This window comes from Natator depressus, chromosome 25 (assembly GCF_965152275.1).
Source record: "Natator depressus isolate rNatDep1 chromosome 25, rNatDep2.hap1, whole genome shotgun sequence".
Taxonomy (NCBI): Eukaryota; Metazoa; Chordata; order Testudines; family Cheloniidae; genus Natator; species Natator depressus.
Window position 1 is genome coordinate 14,704,213 of NC_134258.1, and position 24,381 is coordinate 14,728,593.

The 24,381-nt window shown below is 49.3% G+C and overlaps 1 protein-coding gene across 1 annotated transcript; it reads left to right on the forward strand.

The window, feature by feature from the left end:
• Positions 1 to 281: 281 nt before the first annotated feature.
• On the forward strand, positions 282 to 20,680 carry COMP (cartilage oligomeric matrix protein). Its single transcript, XM_074939805.1, has 19 exons — positions 282 to 432; positions 3,507 to 3,592; positions 6,350 to 6,401; positions 8,243 to 8,415; positions 9,535 to 9,672; positions 9,776 to 9,853; positions 9,999 to 10,157; positions 10,778 to 10,882; positions 11,154 to 11,261; positions 11,847 to 12,006; positions 14,190 to 14,308; positions 14,764 to 14,816; positions 15,206 to 15,399; positions 17,143 to 17,321; positions 17,801 to 17,849; positions 18,339 to 18,535; positions 18,795 to 18,967; positions 19,210 to 19,349; positions 20,130 to 20,680. The coding sequence occupies exons 1-19, from the start codon at positions 354 to 356 to the stop codon at positions 20,186 to 20,188; spliced, it is 2,301 nt and encodes a 766-aa protein (XP_074795906.1). The 5' UTR covers positions 282 to 353; the 3' UTR covers positions 20,189 to 20,680.
• Positions 20,681 to 24,381: the final 3,701 nt, after the last annotated feature.

Genomic DNA, 24,381 nt, shown 5'->3' on the forward strand with positions numbered 1-24,381 from the left:
CACCCTCCCCAGTCTGCCCCATCCAAAAAGAGTCATTGGTCCAAAAGGGAATCCATTTAATTCTGGAACGTTCTGACCTTTTTGTGGTGCAAGATGGTTTTAAAAAAACACCGTGAGCTGCTCTCCTGATGACTTTTTCATATTGTTTACTTTTGTAACCCTTCTCTGTGGACCGGGAGCCAGAAATGACGTCCACCCCTAGTCCAGCATCAGAGACTAAGAACTTCAGAGGAAGGAATGCAACTTCATAAATAGCAAACCACAGACACTAATGGGGAGCAGAGGCAAACCTGCACATTAACAAATTCCTTGCAAGAGAAGCCCACACATCCTCACCTCTCTGGGATTCAAGAATGATTTCGACTCTAGCCTTCATTTTTCTCCTAAGCCTCTGTTGTCCTTTTGCATCAAGTCAGACGACAAGTGTAGGAGGTAAGTGGGTTTTAATTACCTCTATGTGCATGGACCTTCTCCGCAACCACAGCGTGCAGCAGAGCAGTGAGAAAGCAGATGACTCGTCAACTATGGCTGGTGATACCTGAATTTGATTTTTATCAATTGTAGCTTCGTATAAAACCTTGCGCCAATAGGTTTAAACGTTCCAGTCCTAGGCTGTATTTTTTCCCCTCTGTTTAACGATGTTTTAACAAATTAAATCTCTTCCCCTTTGGCAGCTGGAACTGACCAAATTTTTGTTATTTTGCAAATAGGATAATGTGCCCCTGGCAAGTCATCTTTGTTTTGCAAATGATGAGATTAAAGACCTGTTTGATGCAGGATGTTCTGTGGCAGCTACCTGGGATTTCTGTATGCTCTGCATACACACAACTCAGGGAAACCCTATTGTCTAGGCTAGGAATTCAGCCCCTTGTGGAATTCATGGCAATGCTTCGTTTCTTGAGCAGTATGTTTGGGATTGTTGCTCAACTCATGAGGAATCTGTGATTCCCATGTCAAGCAAAGAGAGAACTAAAAGAGCAAGTTCTAAAGGGCAAAATGTGTTTGTAAAGAGTGTGAGGGAGCTCAGGAACATGGACTCCAAAATAAAGGGTATGTCTGCAAGTGCTCAGAGTCCCTGCGGGATCCCATTTGGGCACCTGGTTCTTTGTGTGTGTGTCTTTAGTTCTTTTAATATGCAATCTTTTACATTCATTTTAAAATAGTATCGTGCTACTAGGGTCAGACAAACCTGTTCAGATAAAATGGAACCTTCAGTCAGAACTCTCACGAAATATTTTTGTGAAGTCAGAAAACATCTGACCACCCTCCACTCCCTACCCTCAATAAACTGAGAAAAGCAGGTTTCATTTGGTATTTGACTTAGACACTCTTGTGGTGTTTGTCGGTTCGTTTCCTAGACATAATTGTGCTGGAGAGGTTACAAATATTCACCCGAACTTTGAGATGCTTATCAGAGCCAACCCTCCAGCCATTCAAGTTTATTCATCACAGAACGTACAACGTGCTGTATGGGGTCAACTACATGGGCCTTCAAGTCTGATATCCCTCCCGCCAGTGGTGTTGGCAGATACCTCAGGCTTCAGAGGAGGATGACAGTCCCTTCTCCCATAATGCACCTGACCAATTATTCAGTGCTGTGTGTGGATAGGAAGTATCCTTACTGCTCCCTGTGCGAGGGACTGTGGGATCAGGTTGGTTAGGAATGCCTTAGGGAGAGAAGAGAAAAGAAAGAGGGGTGGTCTCCCTTTTGGGGTCAGGAGGACAGCAACACAGCTGATCCATCTGTTGTGGCTTTTACGGAGATATTTTTAAGTGCGCTGTTCCCCACTGGAGAATAGATGAGCTTTGCTGCATGCCTCAAAGACTACCCACATTTAGGTTCTAGCGCCCAGAACCAGAGCGTTTTCTAAGCACCATTGATTTCAGTGGACGTTAGAAGCTTAAATACCTTTTGCAGAGCTGGACCTAGAGACCAAGTTGTGAGGCACTGAAACCCTGAGCCAAAGACCCCTCCCTGAAAACCCAGGGGCTAGTGGCAGGACATTTTATTTGCTTAAGTGACCCTGGAGCTTACAGCTGCTATGGGACTGTATGAGGATAGAGGCAGCCTCTATGGCAGACAAGGCCCAAACCACTCAAGACTTCAAAGGTTAAAACAAATGCCTTGAATTTCGTTGCAGAACTGACTGGGAGCCAATGCAGGTTGTCATGTTCTGTATTAGCTGCAATTTCTAAATGGTCTTCAGGCGAAATCCTGCATAGCGTGTGCAAGGGATGTCACCTCACAGAGACAAATGCATGGACAATTGTACTGTGTTACAAATCATGTGAGCCCCCCCCCAGCCAACCAGTATCCAGGATTATAAACTAGACAGAGACTCTCTCGCTCAGCATGGCAGGGGATTCGAATGCGCTAGCCTCTGGGGTTAGTTCATTCAGCTGGAATGTTCCATTCTCACGAGCAGGACCACCAAATATTTCAAAGAGGAGCCAGATCAGAATTCAGAGAATGGTCCATCATAGCTGATTTTGACAGTGGTGACTTAGGAATTGTTTTGCACACCTCTGTTCAAACTCCCCTGAGCTGCAGTTCCTGCAGGCGCGTGCGCCTGCTTGCTCTCTCTCGGTGTAGGTGTGCAGATGTCCCTTGCACATCCCAAAAACCACAGCAAGGCAATTCTATGCCAGGGGGATCTGCTGCTGTCCACACGTGGGCAGGCGAAACCGCCCTGTAAAGCTCCCTTAAAGCAGTGGCTGAAGAGCCTCCTGTATCTTAGGACCAGGGTGGGCCATGCCCCCCGGTGCAGCAGCTCTTCTTTCTATGCATGGGCGCAGCCTTAGGGCCAGCTGATGTTCGGTGCTGCGCCTCATAGAATCCTCCACAGCCTTGGGCTGTAAACTTCCTTCTGCCCGGTCAGCAGCGTACCCGTCCTGTGTGCAACCAGCACCAAGCCTGCCACACGAACAGTTAGCCCCACAGCCAGCGCATAAGCTGGCCTGGCAGTTTAGCAGTGGGGCTAAGTGTCATTTTGGGTGAGTGATGAATCTTGGCAGGTTACCCAAATGTCACCCTCACCCTCCCTGGAGCAACTGAGTGGGGGGAGAGAGATGGGGAGGTCTGTCACCCATCTTGCATTTCCTGCTCATGTCACAACGTGCCCAGTAAATGCATTATAGAAGTCGATGGTTAACCCTTGAGGAAGAGGGGTCTGGTTAGTGACTTTGGGGTGAAATGAAGACAGGTTCCTCCTAGGTTTTAATGTTGATCATGTTACAAGGTACTCCCTCTTGATAAAGGATTTGTGATAAAGTTCCTGCACTCTCGTTTCTGACTCAGCGCTGTTGAAGTCCAATGTAATCTTCCTTCTGTAGTGTGCAACTCCTTATTACTCTCAACAACAGCCTCCTAGCCACAGACTGGGGAGGGGATCCTCGCTAGTAGGTTGTATTTGGAGAGGCATAACAATTAAGAATCAGTAAACACAATACATAGGTGAGCAGACTATTTGGCATGTTCCACTCTTGATGCTCCTGTTTTTCAATAGGAGATGATGTCGCGCGCCAGATGCTCACAGAGATGAGAGAAACTAACCTGGCACTGAAGGAAGTCAGAGATTTGCTGAAGCAGCAGGTACGTGAGAAAGCGGTCCAGTTGTCTCTCACACTGCCAGAGGGACCAGGGAGGCAGCTGCCTCACATGCTGACCTGTCGAACAGGGAGATCAAAATGGTATTCTCATCCCATGGAAGGGTAGGATCCCCAGGTGACCCTCACACCTAGCTCTGAGCATCCCTGAATTCTGGGATAATTTGGATTCAAATTTCCATGCAAACTCTGCTGCTCAGGCCCTCATCTACCGAAAACTAACACAAATGACTTATTATTTTTGGAAATGAATAGACAGACAGACTGGACATGTATCACTGGAGTAACGTGTGGCAGGGCCAGTTGAAAGTCATTTTTTCCTTGGTTTTGTGGGCTTATGAAGTCAACAGGCAGAGGCCAGGCTGGAAGAGAGAGGAGCCCATTCAGACACCAGCAGGTCCAGGAAACAGAAGTCACATGGGATGGGAACAAGCCTGGTATTCACTGTCTCGGTTTCCTCCTGTTGCTTTAATCCTCGCAGGGGTGACTTTAGATCTTGCTCTGTTTTACCAAGGAGGGGGCAGTTTGTCTGGTCAGCTCCTTTTCTAACACAGCAGAAAGGTTCCATTCTCCCTCTCTTGACTGTTCATGGAAGGCAGCAGCCTCTGCCTGCCAGATAATTGGAATGGCAGCCAGGCCCCTGTGCCAGTGCAAACTGGCCGGCCTCTAATCTGCAAAACCATCTGTTGTACTGAGTTACTCTCACATTTCAGGCTGTTGCATAAATATCCACTGGTTGCTAGGAATCAGGTCAGACATGGCTCCTGGTAGCCTGGGGCGGTGCTTTCCAACATTCCCTTCAAGCTGAGCCTTGCTTCTCCACACAGGGTGTGTTATTTATTCTCCCCCCGCCTTTGCCATGGATTCATTCTCAAACAGTGTCTGGACTCTGAAAAAGACTCTCTCCAATGAAGGACTCATGCACATCACTAGAGAGCTACGGTGGAAGCTTACACAGATGTGCTGTTCATTTCTTTAAGTTTCTCTAGTACCTTATTTTCCACAATTCAGCATTTCACATCTCAGTACTGAGGGCAATAACAGGTTAGCCACGCAGCCCAAATCCGCAGCATCAAGCAAACCTGGATGAATTAGAAGTGGTGCTGGAGAGCAGCACTCTGATCCTGACCCTGACCCAAATTCCCTCACTGGCTGGAATGCTTTGGCGTGGGGATTTGGGTTTGGTGCTACATCTGTCTTAGATTAAATTATTCTAAACACATGATATAAAGATTACTGTAGCCCCAGGATAACGCTGGATGGAGGAAGAGTCTGGTGTAAAATGACTCTGCCCCTGCACGTAGGAGCTGTGGGTGAGGTATGAACAGGTGCTTCTGTGTGGGCACAATCCTGATCTATGGTGATGAGAACACAAGGTCTGTGGGGCACTGGAGAGAGGCCGGGGAGGTCGCTTTTCAGTCTGACTTCTCCCCTTCCCGCAGTTAGGCAGGGCTGCTCCCTACGATGTTATGGAACCATAGAAATGGGAGCTGGAAAAGACCTATGAAGTCATCTAGACAATTCCCCAGTCACTGCACTTTGTACACCAGGCTCCTAGGCAGTCAGGGTCTGCCACTGCTATTTTTAAAGGTGTCTATGCTGGCTGCAAAGTCTTGCTGAAAAGCACCTTAGCTAATGCATTTTCCTAGTTGCAGTGGGGCCCCAGATAAAAGGTATGTCTTGACTAGAACCTAACTAGTGTCCCCAGATCCAGACTAAAGCCTTGGGCTGCTCCTGTCCTTGCTATCCGCTTTATCTGGGTTATAATCAGGCTCTCTGGCTTGGTTGTAGCTTTAGGAGAGTTGGGGTCATGGAGAGAGCTGAACCGCTGGGTTCTGCATGTGCTGTGAAACTGACCGACATCATTGCCTGTGCCAGGCCAACACCCTTTACTGACGGGAAGGACAGCCTGTCTCCACCCCCGCTGCTGCAGACGATCAGTTGGCTGAAGCAGGACTCAATGACGGATTTTTTTTTAATGACACTGTTGATCTTCCCCCACCCCCTCTTTGGATTAAAGGAACTGGCTAGGCTGGTGGCTTCTGCCAGCTGCTTGGCTTTCCTCCTCCCACACTGTTGAAAACCCAGCAGGTTGCTCAGTGAGTTGGGGGCTCCCTGGAGTAAGTGCCTTTTGGAGGGGAGGGGAAGGGAAGGACTGAGCCTAGGTCTCAGAGCTGCTGTGTACAATCTATGGCACCTGCAGTGCGGGGCAGGCTGTCTGATCTCCCTGTATTTCCCACCTGTCTAAAACCCGGAGGCCCCTGTCTAGTGGCCCATGTGTGACACTAACTCATTCCTTACTGGCCCTGGCTTTCCCTTTCACTCTGCAGGCAGCCCCTCTGGCTCAAGGGGGAGGTACATCTGTAGGGAATGGCCTGGGGCAGCTCAGTACTAGGAGGGAGAGGCCCAGCAACTTGCATGAGTATTAAAGCCCCTGGAGAAATTAAATAGGTCTCTCCCCTGGCATTTGGATTCTCTGCCCCGACCCATGATAAGCTCATCACGACAGCAAGGGGGGGCCTGCCTCCTCTCGGCTTGGGGTGTGTGAGCAGTGCAGAGGGCAGGGAGATAAAGCGGTCTCAGTCCGCACAAGGCCCACAACTCAGGGTTTGGTGCAAGACTAAGCCCCTTGTAAACAAAGGCGTGCGATTCCCTTCTGGCACTGAAAATCCTCAGTGCAAGTGAACTGAAGGGGAGTGGAAGCTGCCTTCTGGCTAACTGGTGGCTCTTGTTTCCCTTCTAGATTAAGGAGATCACGTTCCTGAAAAACACAGTCATGGAGTGTGATGCCTGCGGTGAGTTGCTCTGTTAAATGCCCCAGGCCCAATTGCTCACTGCTGCCTCCTACCTTTGTCTAAACAAGCAACAGACCATCACCTAGCACAGCTCCATCAAGGGGTTGGTTTGTTCACATTCACTAGAAGTGCCATAGAATAATCCTCAGACTTGGCACTGCCCCTCTTCCAAGCACTCTGTAACCGTTAATTAAGCTTCATGACCCACTCCTGGGAGGCAGCTGAGGATAATTATCCCTATTTCATAGCTGGGTAAAGTGAAGCAACTTGACCCCAGGAAGTCAGTGTTGGAGCTGGGGTTAGAACTTGGGTACATCTGGATCCCAGCCCTGGGCTCAGGTCTTTGTCCTAGGGTATCACCTCCTTAGCAATCGCAGGCGGAACAATTAGCAGGGACTGGGAGCCACGCACCTCCATAAGCCTCTTTCCTTCTGAGCCACAGGCCTTGCCTAGCCACGCACAGGCCCTAGGTAAAACGCTGTTTGGACAATTGTAGTTTAGAGTGGCTCAGACGTGTTCCTAGTCAACATAAGCTGAACCGCTGCTCTTAGCCTAAACTCAGTGTGTCCACACAGCCTTTTGCATCTGTTTGGAAATCATGCCTCAAGTTAAACCTGTGCAATGCTGCATGGAGGTGAGCCCAGAGTCCTCTTGATCTCCTGCTGCCTCAGGAATAGCCGATTAGTCCATACAACCCCCAGCTCTTTGTATCCTAAACTGTTGATAAACTCTGTTCCATAACAGCCCTCCACTAGGCCACGCTGCACCGTTCAGGGCAATCATTTAGTTTTTCAGGTCCACACAGCCTCCTGTCGCCTAATAACCCCACCTCAGGCGTGTTCTAATCACCCAGGAATGCACCGCGACGGGTCTGCTAGTTAGAATTGGCCACTCTTGAGCTGTGAATGAAATGGAACGTTACTCTGTGCCATTCCTTCCAAGCCACTTCTTCCCCGTCCGAGCAAGGAAACAATCACAACATTTTGCACATCAGTTACTGTCTGCTCCTCACTAAGTGACTTTCTGGACTGAAATTTACTTCCAGTGTATTTGGGTTCAGGAGAGCACAGTTCAGGGAGATGCTCCGTTATTTGCCAGCACATCTAAAGAACAGAGCAGTAACTGGTTCCACATTTCTGCAGGAAAAGAGATTAGCCACAGCCTCTGGGACCCACCATACAGAATCACATTCATCCACAGCAGTTGCTTTAATAAGTTGCTCATAAAACTGTCTTGAACTTTCTTCCTCTCACTTGATCTGTCTTCCCTGCTTATTACTCTGGTTTACAAAGAGGTTGGGGAAAGACAGTTTCTTGGCATTCCTGGGGCTACCCTTCGAGCTGTCAGGGCCTTGAAAGAGAGCCCTTTATAGCACCAGTGCAGCTCTAATCCGCACCTTCAGGGCAGACTGGGTAACAGTCCTCCCATGGGACAACCTTGGAGCTTCTGAAATTGACGCTCATCTTAGAGTCCCACCAGCCCTCCCTTCTGGGGCCAGTTCTAGACCCTCTGCTACCCTGGGGAGTCTGGGTAATGGGTGTGATGGTTAGGCAAGCAGGATTGAGAAGGATGTGGATGTCATTAATGTACCAGATGGGGAATCAAGATTCCAGGCTGTATTTCTCACAGAGTCAGAGGCCTCAGACAAGTAACTTCTCTGTGCCTCAATTTCCCCATCTGCAAAATAGGAACATGACTGTTTTCCCTCCCAGGGTAGTGAGAGATCATTCACTATCTGTGACCCTCTATGAGACCTTCCCCTAGAAGGCACGCTGTAAGTGTAACGTATGATAGGTGCTGGCTGTGGTAGCTCTGTTCCTAACATGTCTTCTATTCTCCAGGCATGAACACCGGGGCAACTGGCCCAAGGATCACCATAACACAATTTCCCAGATGTTTGTCAAACCCTTGTTTCCCTGGAGTTACTTGCACAGAGACTGGCTCTGGCTTCCGCTGTGGACCCTGCCCCCTGGGCTTCACAGGCAACGGGACCCACTGCACAGACATTAATGAGGTCAGAGATCATCTGTAATGAGTCACTGGACATTACAAAAACCTGTGGCTAACTCCTCTCTAGAGCAGAGTAGGAGTTTCTCACATTAGCCTTGTGGTCATTAATAGAGGTCACACAGTTAAACTTCCCTGCCTAATGCAACAAACCAATGCCCTCCGTACTTTAACTGGAGTGGAATGCATGTCTCATGTATTAAAACTCCCTTCTTCTTGCTCCACCCAAGAAGTCTTTAAAGGCCTGGTGTCTCTTTCTAAAAGTGATGCAATGGCTCAAACAGGAGGCATGGGCCCAATGCAAAAACGATCAGGTGAGGCTCGCTGGCCTGTGATGTGTACGTCAGACTAGATGATCATAATGGATCCTCTTCTGGCCCTCTGCACTTAACAGAGGACAAACTGCACTGTAGACAGGGCTGGATTCTGTGGGCACCACACACAGTGAAACCTGCACACGGTAAACCAGTCTCAGGGTTTCCAATCCGTCTCTGCAGTTTAAGCTCAGCTTCTACAAGGCAAATGATTTTTCCCCCCGATTCTTTAGGGGGTCACTTACTAAAGACAGGTTTTCCTTCCTTTGTACAGCTGGAATTTCATTCAGTTGCCAAGGTTTGTTGGATGGCAACAGGTTTCTTTGTTTAATGACACTGGAGAGATAATGCACAAGGCTTAAATTAAAACGGTGGGAAAAGATTAAGCAATTTATAATCTTTGGGGCTGGAGGTCCTGTTGAATGCTAATGCTCTCCTTCTGAGATGGGCAATTACATCACAGTTCTGTGAATAAACCCTGACCCCTCAAAACCAGCGTGACAAATTATACGGTACTTTGGAGACGCTGCCAAGAAGAAGTCATGAAGTGTAAGTTAGTGCCCTGCCTGGGAAACAGATGGCACCTTGGAAATTAACAGGAAGGAATCTTATCAGTTGATTTGCTTTCCTTGTCTGAGCCCCAGACAGCTTGGGAGAGCAGAGTAGAGGGGGAGCTGCACTTTCCCTGGCACAGAAATCCAAATATCCCCATTCACTCGTGCCTGCATCGTGGGGCCAGGCTCAGACTGTAGGAACGGCTGGTTTATAATCGCAACTAGCAATTCAGCAGGAACTCTCCTTCTTGCCTACAGTGCAGCATGAATCCCTGCTTCCCAAGAGTCAACTGCGTTAACACTGCCCCTGGCTTCCATTGTGACCCCTGTCCCCCAGGCTACACTGGGCCAGCACCCGAAGGGGTTGGGCTAGCATTCGCCAGAGCTAACAAACAGGTACATTCGTCCCCCTCATCCCATCCCCAAAAGCCACTTTAAGTGAGGTGGCTGCCTTCTACTGAAGTGTGACTCACCCTCCCACTTCCTCCTTCCCGGACAGGTTTGCACAGACATCAATGAGTGTGAGACAGACAGCGCCAAGGCTTGCGTCCCAAACTCCATCTGCATCAACACACGGGTAACTAGCACCAGCTGGCCTGGGCCTGTGGCCTAGACCCCTTGTAGCGTCTCCTTTCCGTTGGGATGGAGCAGTCGCACCGGCCGGATGGGGGTTCAAGCAGTTTTCCCAGCACCCACGTTACTTCTTGTTGCTTCTCTGGCAGGGATCCTACAAGTGCGGGTCTTGTAAGCCTGGCTTTGTTGGGGACCAGATTGTTGGGTGCCGGAGCCAGACGGAGAGACGCTGTCCCAACGGGCAACTCAGTCCGTGCCATGAGAAAGCTCGCTGCATTGTTGAACGTGATGGGACCATCTCATGTGTGGTGAGAACCAAACCGCCCTTCGCTTAGAGAGCAGGGCCTTCAGGGGGTGCCTGTTTTCCCTTCACATCCATTCTGATTTTCTAAATGTTCACGGGTTCCTGGGTCTATCACTGACCCCCTACTGGCTGGCACGTACCACCAGTTCAAGTCTGCATCTGTTCCTTCTCCCAGTTGAGCTGAGAGAGGAACTTCTCTGTTAGCACTCCACACAGCAGCCTGTTGCTTTTGGACAAGATGGTGCCTACGTGCAGTGAGCTGATGCTTCCAGGTCTCTGTGTGTCCACAGCCCCTGAGTGTTACACTGGCACCGAAGGGGGGTGAGCCCTGTTCAGACTGGGAGCTAAGGTCCAGTGAACACACTGGTGCCAGGGCGAGCCCAGGGCTGCTGAGCCTCTCTCTGTACCTCAGTATCCAGCTGAGAGCTCAGAGCTGAACTAAGATCACGTCACAGCACAGCTGCCTCTTCCAGGGGATAGTTCACCTGTGGAATGGGGCGTCCAATCCCCCAGGATTTCTGAGACCGAGTGCAGCCCGTGGTATGCAGCCCTGCAGCCTGGATGCGTGTGCTCAGTAGAGCAGGTCTCACTGCGCCCTCACTCCCCACATCTGCTGTCTCGCAGTGCATTGTCGGGTGGGCCGGGAACGGCTACGTCTGCGGGAGGGACACAGACATTGATGGATTCCCGGATGAAAAGCTGCGCTGCACAGACCAAAAATGCCGCAAGGTAAGAGACTGAGCAGAGCAAGAGGCCAGCACCAGAGAGCTCATAATGCAGGCCAGCTCCGCGTTCCCACCCCATGGAACCACTGTCCCCTAAGCCCCGCAGGCTTGTCGCTTGCAGCAGCCCCTGGGACTGGCTCAGGAGTGACGGACTCCCAGGGCAGGCTTGCCCAGGCTTTCGCGGTTGGAAAAGGCGGGGGGGGGGGGGGGAGGAGAAGGGGGGGTTGCACAATACGCCAACAGTTCAATGTACTTCACTGCGGCTCTTCCGTCAGGATAACTGCGTGACCGTCCCCAACTCCGGCCAGGAGGACGCGGACAGGGATGGCATCGGCGACGCGTGTGATGACGACGCTGATGGAGATGGGATATTAAATGCCGAGGTTTGGACTCTCTAATGCTTAGCCCCAAGCCATGCCAGCACATACCCACCGGCCCCAGGGAAACGACAGCTCCCAGCAGGAGCTGCAGCCTCCACCCTGGGACACTGAAGTTGAGGCTGGCTCTAATCAGGGTGCACCTCTGCTAGGCAAAGCTTGGGCAGCCCCTATGGTACCTGAAGCAAAGGGGGCTTTCTGGGGTGAGGCCTTCAGATGTGCCCGAAGGAGCCACTGTTCTGTCCAGTGCTGACAGGAGGCTTTGCTCCTCTCGTGAAACGATCAAGGCAGGAAGGGGTGGGTGTGGAGGAAGAGGGAGAGACGCTGCGACTGGTTGAAATCATGCTTCTCTGAGGAAGTGGCAGGGATGGGTGTGTCCCAGCTTTTCAGCATTAGTCCTGGGCAAACGCTGGTACCGGCTGAACATACACCGCTCCTGGGCTTTGAGACACTGCCTGGAACGAGGGCACCATCGCTGGTGCCAAGGCTGGGGTCAGATAGTTCAGAGTAGGTCTGCCCTGTGACCCCTTTCTGTACCTTCTCCATTGCTGGGCGCAGCTTCATCGCGGCTCCCTTCCCTTCACCTCACAGGACAACTGCGTCCTCGTGCGCAATGCGGACCAGCGCAACGCAGACAAGGACAGCTTCGGCGACGCCTGTGACAACTGCCGGCACGTGAAGAACAACGACCAGCAGGACAGCGACAGCGACGGGAAGGGAGACGCGTGTGACGATGACATAGATGGAGACAGTAAGAGCTGGGGGGTGGGGACACAGACCCCCAAGAGCTGACAATGGCATTAGTACCACACCCAAACGAGGGCGGCGGTGCCTCGAGCTGGCCCCGGCGCCTTGGCCACAGCCTGAGTCACGTTGGGCAGAAACCAGGTACTGGAGACAGGTGGCCTAAAGCGCTGCAGGAAAAGCACTGATTTCTGATAGGCTAAAGCATTTATAACCACTGTGTCCTTGGGCAGCGATGCGCTCCCACCAAGAGCCTTCACAATTCACGAGAGGCCACTACCCACGCGATCTTCACTCTGGCCCTAGAACCCGACTCCCCAAATCAGAGCTGCTGCAGCTTCCATGCAGAAATGAAGCCGCTGGGCAAACTGAGCGGCCCCCAATCTAGGCCGCTCCGTGGATGAAGGCCTGCTGAGTGCTCCACTACCAGGCTGATGAGGGAACACTGAGGGAGTTAAAGCAGCCAGTGTCAGGGCCGGGTCCTGGAAGAGGTTTGCTTGTCTATACGACATCACCAGATACTGTGCATTTACCCCCAGCCCAGCTTCCTAGAGCCAGAAACCACAGCTGCCTCAGGCCTGGGAGAGATGAAAGTCCTTTACAGACTATTCTGCAGAGTCGCTACAACTAAGGAATCTCACTGGCGCGATTCACTGGTGGAGGAGCTCATGGCATTGTGATAAGAAGTGACGTCAGAGAGGTTGCTGATTATATTGTCTGTCCTGTCTCAGACCTCTGGAAGATGCTGTTGGAGTTTTCCAAGTCTAACAGCCAATGCATAGTAAATAAGCCAAGGCTAATACATAAAATCTGCTTTAGAGCAGTTTGGGAAAACACTGACAACTTTGGTCTAAACCCTCTGCAGCCGGTTACTCCTGGACAGATAAGATGCTGACTTTTTGCAGCTCTGTCACTCTCTGTGAGGAATGCAGGTTTGAGAACAGTTCCTCTCTCAGGCCTGCATGGTACAGAGGTGTCCAGGAATGATAACATGGGTGAGATACTGAATGAATGTACAGGGGATTCTCTCCCTGTCAGGGGTTTGCCAACTTCTCCATCACCATGAACTGTCTTGTGGAAACTTTCCCTCCCATTCACGATTCCATAATATCCCTGTGGCAATTACAGATTTTTATGCAGTGTGACGACAGGCCACTCAGCCAGCTGATCCTCTAGACCTGCAGCCCAGTGTGGCTCCTGTTCTGTTGTTGAAGAGGAAGTGAAGCTGGCTGCCTCCATTCCAGGTGCTTTTAATGGCCTACAGGCTCTTCTTTGTAATGGGAAGCCTGGACACTCGTAGAAGCAGCTGTTAACAAGGAGAGCTAACACCCTGTGTCCAGCACCCTGAGCCACAGTCTGGGAACTACCAGTCCCTGGGGATTTTCTAATAGTTCTTATACATAGTTTTCCCTCCCACTAAACACCCTTCCTTCCTCACCCCTCAAATACCAGCTGGATATCTGGAGGACACAGGAAAGGTTTAGCTCTCACCTAGGTCACAGAGGGGATATGGGCACTAAGGAGAATCCCGTGTCATGGATGGGCTGCTGTAACTTCTGGATTAGTGTTCACTGCTTGGAAAATGAGTTTCCCACCCGTAGAGCTGCATAGGGGCAAAATCTAGCGTAGACAAAGCCCAGTTTGGTGAATGCAGCAACCAGCTGTGGGCACTGCTTTGGCCTCTGACAGACATAGCTGCCCTCTGTAGGCAACTTGTGGTATTGCTGGCCAAAACTCAAGTCTAGTACATTTCACACCTCTAGTGCAAAAAGCTCAACCAGTCAAGGTTCTCCTTTGGCCTCTGGCTCCCATCAGGCTGTGTTTACCCTACCCAAATCTTGTTATCTTTTTGCCTCTGTAGTTAGTAAGGTTATACCGTGCGGACCAAACTAATTTATGTTTACAGGCATGTGCTTCTGAACCATTAAAGGGCTCAAAATCATGTGGCCTCTGGTCTTCTGATTTCAGTCGCCGGGGATGAGTCAGCCCCAGAGAAGAGCCTTTGAGGCACTGAAACGCCAGTGAACATAAATACGTGAAATACACACAAAGGGTGCATGAAGAACAAGAAATGGCTACATGAACAAGTGGGGCAGTCCCAGCTTTCTGCCCTCTCTAACATAGCCAAGCTTGCTGCGTATGCTCTCATGGCAATGCTGGTTTAAAGGGCCCTGTGTTTGTGGCTTACAGAGATCAAAAACGTGGAGGACAACTGTAAAAAAACCCCCAACCCTGATCAGAAAGACAGCGATGGGGACGGAGTGGGGGACGTGTGTGACAGCTGCCCCACCATCAGTAACCCAGACCAGGCAAGTAAACGCCACTCCGGCTTGAGCTCTCACCACCTCCTTCTCTTCTTTCCACTGGGCGTGGCAGCATGGATGCCACCCACAGTGCCCAGCCCTGGGCTGCCTTGCTGGTAACTTGACAAGACAGAGCTGCTATTTGCAAGTGACAATCTCTACAGAAGTGCAGCCTGTAGAGACCACAGCTCCCAGCATGCAATGGGCCTGAGTGAGCAGCAGCTTTGTATCCCAGGATACTACTCTCCATGACTGTTGGGGGGAGACATGTTCCCGTTCACACGGAGCACCACAGGAGAAACTGCTTCCTCCGTGGGGCTCTCTTCACCTCATCAGCTCTAAGTATCAATTGAGGGGGCAGGTTCTTATAGGCCCAAGCAGTCTCAGTTCTTCCTTGGGATCTAAATCTTCAGTCCACCTAGGCCAAGTTTAAGCTGACTGTTAATGTTTTGTTTTACCAGAAAGATGCTGACCATGACCTTGTGGGGGACCTGTGTGACACCAACCAGGACCGGTGAGAACCAGCTGCACCTAGGCTTGCTTATGCCACACAGAATCCAGGAGGCAGGAGTGTTTGGGGAACAAGTAACAGCTGGCCCTGAGGCAACTATTGGTCTATTGAAGACATGTCCAGCTTGAGTGAATTTAAAAATCATGGCTTAAGTCACAGGTTAGATTTTTTCGGCTGGTAAAATCACCAGCTGCCACTTTCCTGCCGTCAGGCAGGATCCAAACTCACCTGATAGGTGGGTGCGTTTGTGTTATTGTAAAACACACACACGTGTTGCAGGCGTCTTGCTGTTGCATTTGGGGCAGAGTTCATGTGCCCCTGTTGCGCCCTCCAGTATCCTCTGGTCTTGCCCGATGTTCCAATATCGGCTTGTCTGATGTTCTCTCTGCCAGAGACGGGGACGGCCACCAGGACTCCCAAGATAACTGCCCCTCAGTGCCCAATAGCTCCCAGCTGGACACGGACCACGACGGGATTGGAGATGAATGTGATGACGATGATGACAATGATGGGATTCCGGATCTAAGACCTCCCGGCCCTGACAACTGCCGGCTAGTCCCCAACCCTGGCCAAGACGATTCAGACCGTAAGGGGAACACGTGTCACACTAGCCCTGCCCCTTCTTGCTTTCAGTCACATGGGAGCCAGTTTAAAGAACATTTAGGGAGACCTGACTTCCTTTTCTTGGGTGTAGTGACTGACCCAGGTATCACCCAAGTGCCCAGTACCCGTCAGTGGGGTCCATGGATGGGAGCCAGCGTGCTCCTGACTGTCCAAGAAGCACTCACAGTTTAGAACATTTCAAAGGGGTTAAAAGGTGTGAATTCCTTCCCCATCCCCCACAGCATTATCAGCATTGTGACTGGGAGGGCGAACCAGCCCCAGGTGAGGGTTCCTACAAAACCGTCTCAAGAGAATGCCAGCTGTACATGGAGACTCGGCCCCAGCAGGGCACCTACCTGGGATGGTGGTTGTATTCATTCAGATGGAATACATGGGCCAAAGGCGTTACCAGAATCTAGTCACTCAACCAGGCTAAACAGGTCTGGGGTTTGCTAGAGAGACCTCCGGCTGCTTAGCACCATGGCACAAACACTATTACAAATCCTGTTAATCTTTAATAAAAGACACAGAAAGAGAAGTGGGACAGGTTAAAGCATTTGAAATGTAAAGTATTAAATAAGGTTTTTGTGTTAACAACATCCCTTGTTCCCTTTCTCTGGCGAGAGTTTTTCGAAGGACCACCCTCCTTGTCTCTCAGTTTCTTAGATTGTACTAAAAGATGGTAATAATGTCCTTTTAGGGAAAAAGAGGAAGTTAGTTGAGTTGGGCTGGAGCTGCTGTTAAAGTCTGATCCTGTTTTGTAAAAGACAAAACAAGATGAAGGCACCCAAAGGAGAGAAAAGAGCAGCAAAGAGAAAACACAACTTCTGGCTCTGGCATTGACTTTCACTTGCAGCCTCAGTGCTGGAAAAACACAGGCTCAGCCCATGGTCTGATCAACTGCTCTGAGACCTGGCAAACTTGTACCAGCATTGGGCTGTTTAGGGAAGGGCTTTTAGTTGCCCTCTGGTTACAGGCTTATAGCAGTGTTGCAGTGTTGGCCAGCTAAGCTAGACTCTTACCAGACAGAATAAAGGAGAAGAAATAAAGGTAGGGAAGGAGACAGTGTCACATCCCAGCTGGTGTTCAGGAGTCAGCCAGAACGAGGAGGGGTGGTGGTGGTGATGTCATCTGGATCCCTCTCTGGTCTAGTCAGGTCAGGACGTGGTTCAGAATTAGGATGAAGGTGGTCCAGGGTCCCCAGAGACAGTGGGGGCGGCAGCCACGAGTGAAGCTTGTTCCTTCCTCTTCTTTCAGTCCATGTAGCAGTAGCCTCCTGTTCATCTGTATTCCCCCTGCTCAAGTCTTTAAGGACCCCCACCAGGGAGCGATGGCTGGAACAGCCGAGCCCCGCAGGATTTTGTCCACCAATAAGGACCAATTTCTGACCCATCAATTTTGATTCATTGGTTTTTTTTCAATCTCACACTGTTCTTGTTTACCAGGAATGATTTTAAGACTGCGCTCGAGTTGTATCAGGAGGTCTTTTTGTAGGGACTAATTCAGTCTGTCTCGCTCTTGCGCCTTCTCCCCTCAACATTTGTTGTTCTGGGTTACTGTGACATTTAATGACCTTTCACTGGGTAAATCTATAGGCCTAGTTATCACAGTATAGATACAACCACCCTAAAACCAATAGTGCCGAGAGCCAAGTGGGTGGGAGGAGATGGTGCTACCGGAGAAGGGGAGGCTTAGTGTACTTCGTCACCCCCCTCCCCCCCTGCAGGTGATGGTGTGGGGGATCTCTGTGAAGATGACTTTGACAAGGACCAGGTGATTGACAGAATCGACGTGTGCCCAGAGAATGCAGAGGTGACTCTGACAGATTTCAGGGCTTTCCAGACAGTCGTGTTGGACCCTGAGGGCGACGCACAGATTGACCCTAACTGGATTGTCCTCAATCAGGTAGGAGATGGCTTCGGACCTAGTGCGAGGGGCACTAGAAATTAGTGAGCGATGATGCAGCTACATGGCTTAGCAGAATCCACTGACTTAGCGCCGCAAACCCCAACGTTCTTCCATTGGCTGGTTGTGGGAGTGGGAGGAGAATGACCTGCAAAGCTTGAGCCTGGGCCCTGCCCTTTGCCCAGTTGTGTCGTCACTAGGGAGCGCCAGAAGAACCGGAGAGATGGCTCAGGTTACAGAGACATGGCTGGACGGGTGGTACCAGCCTGCCCGAGGTTCTCTGCAGTGAATAGCCAAATCTCTCCCTTAAATCGGCACCAGATTTTCACAGATGACTGGAATGAACTCTTGTTGAGTGGGATTTTGCTATCTCCTCCTTGGAGAGGGAAGCACATTTGCACCTCTTTGCCCCAAGTCCACGTGACAATGATAAAATTTTCAACTCCAGATGGTAATGAGTTAACACTTGCATTTCACAGGGCATGGAAATTGTCCAGACCATGAACAGCGATCCTGGCCTGGCAGTGGGTAAGACAGTCGGCTCTCTGGCCTAGCAGGGCGTTATTAATAGGTGTAATTCCTCTTTCCAGCACAATTTTCAAAGAGCATTTTGGAGATTGTTTTAGTGAGTCAGCAAATTCCCTCCTTTGGAGGAAAGAAATTCTTGTCTTGAACATTCTGGCTCTGTAATAAGCTATCTGGGTGCAATAAAGTAAGGGATTTTTCTTAGCAACACCCAGAACAGTGGAAGTTTCTGTCCAACTTCCACGTTATCCAATCTAGACACTTGGGCAGGAGGCTCGGTTCAACAAGACACGGGTCTGGTTTTGATCATCTATTAGGACCTAATGCTAGGAGAGTAGAAGGAGAGACCATGTTTATATGGGTCTCTGGATTAAGCCCATGAAGGGAAGGCCTGGATCTCAACAGGATGGTTGAGGTTCTAGGGGGGACTGGGCTGTTTTGTTTCTTGGCTCATGGGCGGTGATTATTTCTCCCCCCTTCCTACCGGTTGAGGTTACACTGCATTTAACGGGGTGGATTTCGAGGGCACCTTCCACGTGAACACTGCCACAGACGACGATTACGCAGGCTTTATCTTCGGCTACCAGGACAGCTCCAGTTTCTACGTGGTGATGTGGAAGCAGATGGAGCAGACGTACTGGCAAGCAAACCCGTTCCGTGCAGTAGCAGAGCCCGGAATTCAGCTGAAGGTAATACCAGAAGAGAAACACCAAGGGGGCTTCAGAGAGCCCTGCTCCTGTCCTCCCCTAGTCTTACCATGGGTGTGTGAGGGGGGCAGCAGCATAAGATCAAGCACCTTATGTGGGGGAAAGGGAGGACTTCCTAGCTTTGCTATCGCTCTGGCCAGAGCTGCTCTTTATGAACAGAAGGTATGTACATGTGATGAACGTAGCACCAGCTTCCATGAGTGTTCTTACTACATGACCACAGCCCTTTCTCCTCCCTCAGGCAGTGAAATCTAAAACAGGGCCAGGAGAATATCTCCGTAATTCCCTTTGGCACACTGGAGACACTACAGACCAGGTCAAACTGCTATGGAAAGACCCCAGGAATTCTGGCTGGAAGGACAAGACCTCGTATCGTTGGTTCCTACAGCACCGGCCTCAAGTTGGATACATCAGGTAAGGAGTGGGGCTTGCTCTGTTCCTTGTGCAAGGAGAGGGGGTCAACCTAAAAACTGCACTAAGCACCACTTAAGAAAGGGGGAACCCACTGCTAAACTCAACTCCTGTTTAAAGTCAAATACCATGCCCCTCTCCTTACTCAGCGTGTCCAGGAGATGAAGGGGGAATACTCCCTCCTCTGGAAATGGAAACCCCTTTCAATAGGGCTAGGCCTCTTAAAATACATCATCCCCTTCCAGAACTCGCTTCTATGAAGGCCCTGAAATGGTAGCAGACAGCGGAGTCATCCTTGATACAACCATGCGAGGGGGTCGTCTGGGGGTCTTCTGCTTCTCCCAGGAGAACATTATCTGGTCCAACCTGCGTTACCGCTGCAATGGTGAGTTGTTCCCTGTGCTGACACTTTGGGGACTAGCCGCTTGCTCCCGTAAGCAGGAGCGTTGCTGCCAGCTGTCCCAGGAACACAAAACAGCCGTGCTACCTGCTCAGAGATTAAGCACCACAACTTGCATTTTTCCCTAAAAGGTTCCTAAGTACAGCGGCCCGTGGGGTGGGAAGGTGGAATTTACCTGCCTGACATTCCCCCATGCAATGTATGGCCCCACTCCTTGTCCCCCCCAAGGGACAGCTGCACGTCAGTGATGGACCCAGAGATTCATCTCTCGTGATTTGTGTAACTGAGCTGGTGCAGCATTTATGGGATCCCATGTGAATGAAATGGGTTGATTAGAGAGGGGTTGTCTTGTCCATTACTAAAATGCATCCAGCTCCGGAGCGAAATCGGTCAGCAATTCTTCTCTAGCAGCACTGTTCAAGACAGGAAGTCAAGAGTTCAGTGCCCATTTAACTGCAGGGGCCTTAGGGAGATGGAATGCAGTCACTGCTTCTGAGACGGGCAATACCCGACACTTGGTCAAGATATGAATTTGGGGCTTCAGACAAAAGACTATTACTACTAAATGTTGATCCCTTTGAATCATGCTTGGCTTTTCTTGAGGTTCCTGGCTCCTCTTTCCTGTCTCACCACTTAGGTCTCGTTGGATTCCCGTTTGCACACAACAGGGTTGTGGGTGTGTTTATTTCATGTTACTGGTTTACTCTGCTTCTCATTTGCAATCTTGATGCTAATCTACACCAACTTCAATTTCATCCCCTCCAGATACCATTCCTGAAGATTATGAAACATTCCGAACTCAGCTGGACCAGCCCACAGCTTAAATGTTTGTCCATCAAAATTTGCTTTAAAAAAGTACTCAGCTATCCACTCCTGCAGCTCTGATATACTGTCTAAAGAACTATGTAATGTACCACTGCACTCTGTACAGCAGCAGGTGTCACTGACTATCTGGCATCTTTTCTACAACAGCAAATCTCTTTAACTGCTATGAAAGTCTATTGGAATTGCAGAGATTTTAGGTGCTGAAAGGTGATTCATAAATGAAGTGTGAATAGGAGCCAAAAATGAGGACTGCGTGGTTAACACGAGACTTCCACACAGCCTGGAGACAGATGTGCTGAGACGCTCCCTGCTGTGGCTGGACCTGTTTGAGTAACTGTCCCCTGCTTAGTGGCTCTGAAGCCTTAAAAGATTTTTACATTGCCTCCTGTTAGATCAAGTCCCATTACCAGTGCAGGCCAGGAAATGTCAGTTTGAAAAGCACACATACATTAGAGATGGGCAGGACGTTTGAGTTACTCATAGAACACGAAAGGCACTTTAAGAGGGCACCTTAGTTCTGGAATAATTTGGATAATAAACAACACTCTAATAGACAAGTACTTTTTCATGATCATTGACATGTTTAAATCTCCTTTACGGACTGGCTGCAGCAGGTGGGAGAAGCAGGTGGGAGAAGCAGTCGGATTTACTTTGTTACGTAGCATCTAGGGACTCCCCAAGAACGTGCTATGCACTCCAGAGTAAGACATAGCCTACCCCAAATCTCAATTCACAGGACAGATTTTTCTTCTGGGTTTAGGTAGGAGGGAAGAAGCTAAACGGATCCTACAGGTGAGAAGAGGGTGAGAGGAGCCCGAGGGGGTCGAAACTGAAGTAATGAGACTGCAGGAAGTTCTCACTGTCCAGAGGTCCCTGCTTTGGCTGCTCCTACAGGCTGGAGTCTCTGGCTGGTTCCCTGCTGCAGCTGGCCACATGGTGATGGTGCCCCTGCCCAGTCCTGGGTTTGTAAAAATAACTCAAGCTGTTCCTGTCTCTTCTCCAGCCGGTCTGGTACGATACGTTTACAGCAGCTGAACAGCTCCCAGATGATAAAGGGGTGGCTTCTGCTCTCCACAGGTGAAAGTCATGCTTAATTGTATTGGAGAGTTCAGCTGAGGTGAGCCTAAAGAGGAACAAGTCCAGGCTCCAAGCACTATAAAACTGTCAAAATATCAGCACAGGGCCCCTCCCACCCAGAGCTTTATCATTTAAGAGACTTCTTCCCGTAGGCTCTTCTTAACATCTTAGACTTTACTTACCACATTCTTCCACTCCACCACATGTGGGAGGTGTAGCTATTTTCAGAGGTAGGTAAGCAGGCCTGAGCCATAAGAGCACTTCCCAAACACTTAGACTAGTGACAAGGAAACCAAGTACTGAACACTGCAGGATACAACCTTTCCCTCTCAGGATAATTCATCAGGCTGAATTTGCCAAGTGCATTCATCTTGGAATGCCCCTTTGAATGGCTTTTCCTTTTCTGAAGGAGGGGATTAGAGCAAAGACTGAAATCTGCAGGAAAAACAATGGATGTAGTATTCAGTCCCCTATTTATCACACTACCTTTGGCAGTGGCCCCAGCACTGCAGAGAGGGCGGTTCTTCGATCAATCAATGCTTCAATACTCAGGTTTGCAGAACCGCATTCTGTGAATGCTGCAGATCGCAGGCCCAGCGTTTCTGAACAGGACATATCATACCCTGCTTCTGACCATGCTATTCTGGGCATTCTTAGTATAGCCATTCCTTGAAAAGGTATATGGGGATCATGTGTGGTTTCTGCTGCTGCTGTTACCATGTAGCCAAGCACAAGAGTTTCAGATCTGCAAGAACCACAGATATGTTCTCTCCCTCAAGTTTATCAGAATGTTCTTCAGCACTGAGCTATGACTCCAAAAGTTTCAAAACTCAACTAGTGGAGCCCAGGTCTGACACGTTTTTCCATTTGAATGATATTACATCCAAAATGGGACATCAGTTTTGCAGAGCCCTGTGTACTTTCACGTAACCCAGCAAGTGTTGGATAGTGAGTTAGTTCACAGGCTAGTGCTTGCCGCAATAATACTGCAGTCGCCAATCACACAGCACTCTCCTCTTCCTCCTCTCCACGTACAAAGAGCCTAAAGTGACACTGCCAAGTCTAGTTTCATTGTTCTAGCCGAATGAACAACAGGACGGGGATTTCTGCGGTAAGTTTTCTTGACAGTGTCTCCCTCCCTTTAAGGTTACCATGAAAACACAGAGCCAACCAAGTTGTTGTTCTACCAGAGGACAAAATGCAGATGAGTAATGTTCCAAAACAAAGAATGAAAAGTTTAAAATCATTTTTAAAAATCCCTATGCAAAATGTGCTGGGGCAGGAAAAGAGGCATAAGGACAGGAATTAAAAACTCAAGAAATGATCCTTCAAGACCTCAGTGAAGGGAAAGCCCATCAGTCCATCTGCAGGACCCAATGCAGGTTTGTTCAAAAACCATTCTATGCGTCAAGATTTTGTCCCATCTGGTTTCAAACAGTTCAGGAGATGGGGATTCCACAACTTCCTTTGAAAAGCTAAATACATCTTCAGTATGGTTGCTGTCACAAAAGAATAAATCACATTTCATTTACATGCACAAAGGGCATGTGCGTGATCCTCCAGTCACACCGGGGGTAGATTCTCGCACAAGGTAATACACACCTCATGCAAAACAGTCCCACTAGAACATCTCATCACTATCAGAACAGGAGTGCTTCTGCCCCTTCATTCAGAATTCTGGTTAGAGCCAAACCTCCATCAGTTTTCCTCTCACAAACAGGAATAAATCAAAATGTAACAGAAGGCGAATTCCTTCCAGGGAGGGTTCAGTAATAGCTGCCTCTCAAGAGCTAAATAGTTAGTCACCATATCCCAACTATGGATTACCTCTGTAATACAAACAGAAGACTCGCCCCGTTCACCACTGACCATACCTGTCTCACATCTTTAACAACCAACTTATACAGCAGGTTTCACTGCATTTGTTATCTGCACCCAGTTTTTAGGATACGGGCATACGCTTGAAGGGTCAACCAAGCAAACTGCTTGAACTTTTACATTTTTTTTTCAAGTCCAGTTATAGCTTAAAAATGACTCTAAAACAGCCTCATCTTACTTTATAATGCTCTAAAATTATGTTGTTCGTTAATGTTTATAAGTGCTACATCCCATGACTCACCTACACAAAAGGGATTAGACACATATTAGATGAAGTAGGACATGGAGGTGAAGTGACTTGGCCAAGGTCACACAGGAACTCTGCAATACCAGGAAAGAAAACCAAGTTATCCAACTCCCACTCATGTTATATCCACAACCCTCCCCACCCCAACTCACTTCCTTTGACACTCCTGCGTAACACTGCAGAGTTAATACAGCTGTAGGAGAATGAGCTTGGGTGTAATTCTGTGCTCTACATCGGCAATAAGATGGTCTGCTAATTTGTGGTGGTAACTATTTTAGATCCCAGCTGGAGTTTGTGGCACTGCCAGTTGGGAAAATGTCCTGACTGGGCTCAAGTTTATCTACAGATCATTGAAATACAAATGTGTGGAGCTCACAAAGTAACTGTATTTTTTAGAACCTTTTCAGACATCTTACAGTCTTTGCCCGGTTACCTATTTCACAGGTTGCTGAGCTGTGAAGGACATCCATTCTCCCACTAGTGAAATGCATCCACTTTGGAAAGACATCCACCCCAATGTAACACAGCAGCAGCAAGTTAGATCAGGAAGTGCAGAAGAATACCACCACCTTCCACAAAACTGCCAGGGGAAATTCAGCAAACTCAGCTAGAACTTACCTGATTCAGAATTTGGTCAGGACACCAGTATTAGACACCTGACGTTTACAGACAGCACCACAGGATAGTCAATGACCACAAGTGATCAGAATCTTGGGCTATGTCCCATTGAAAAGATGGCATGACTGACCATTCTACTGTTACCACTGGTGCTGTGAGGACTGGGGACTTCTCTAAGTAACTTAAGTGTTGAGGGTTAACACAATGCTTTATCATCTTTCTAGACTTGTTATCTAAAAGCACAAGGCACATCCTGAAGCTGGGATTTCATTACCTAGATCATTGTCAGTTTGCATACCCGCAAAAGCATCAGCAAACAATGTTAGCCAGCCACAATGACTGGCCTCCATGGTTTCTGGTAAACATTATGAA

Excerpts from the sequence above, each read along its gene's own strand:
- COMP (XM_074939805.1), top strand. The coding sequence starts at position 354 with ATGATTTCGACTCTAGCCTTCATTTTTCTCCTAAGCCTCTGTTGTCCT. Across the intron at positions 10,158-10,777 it reads ATGGGACCATCTCATGTGTG|TGCATTGTCGGGTGGGCCGG; the intron begins GTGAGAACCAAA and ends GCTGTCTCGCAG. Across the intron at positions 19,350-20,129 it reads CCTGCGTTACCGCTGCAATG|ATACCATTCCTGAAGATTAT; the intron begins GTGAGTTGTTCC and ends CATCCCCTCCAG.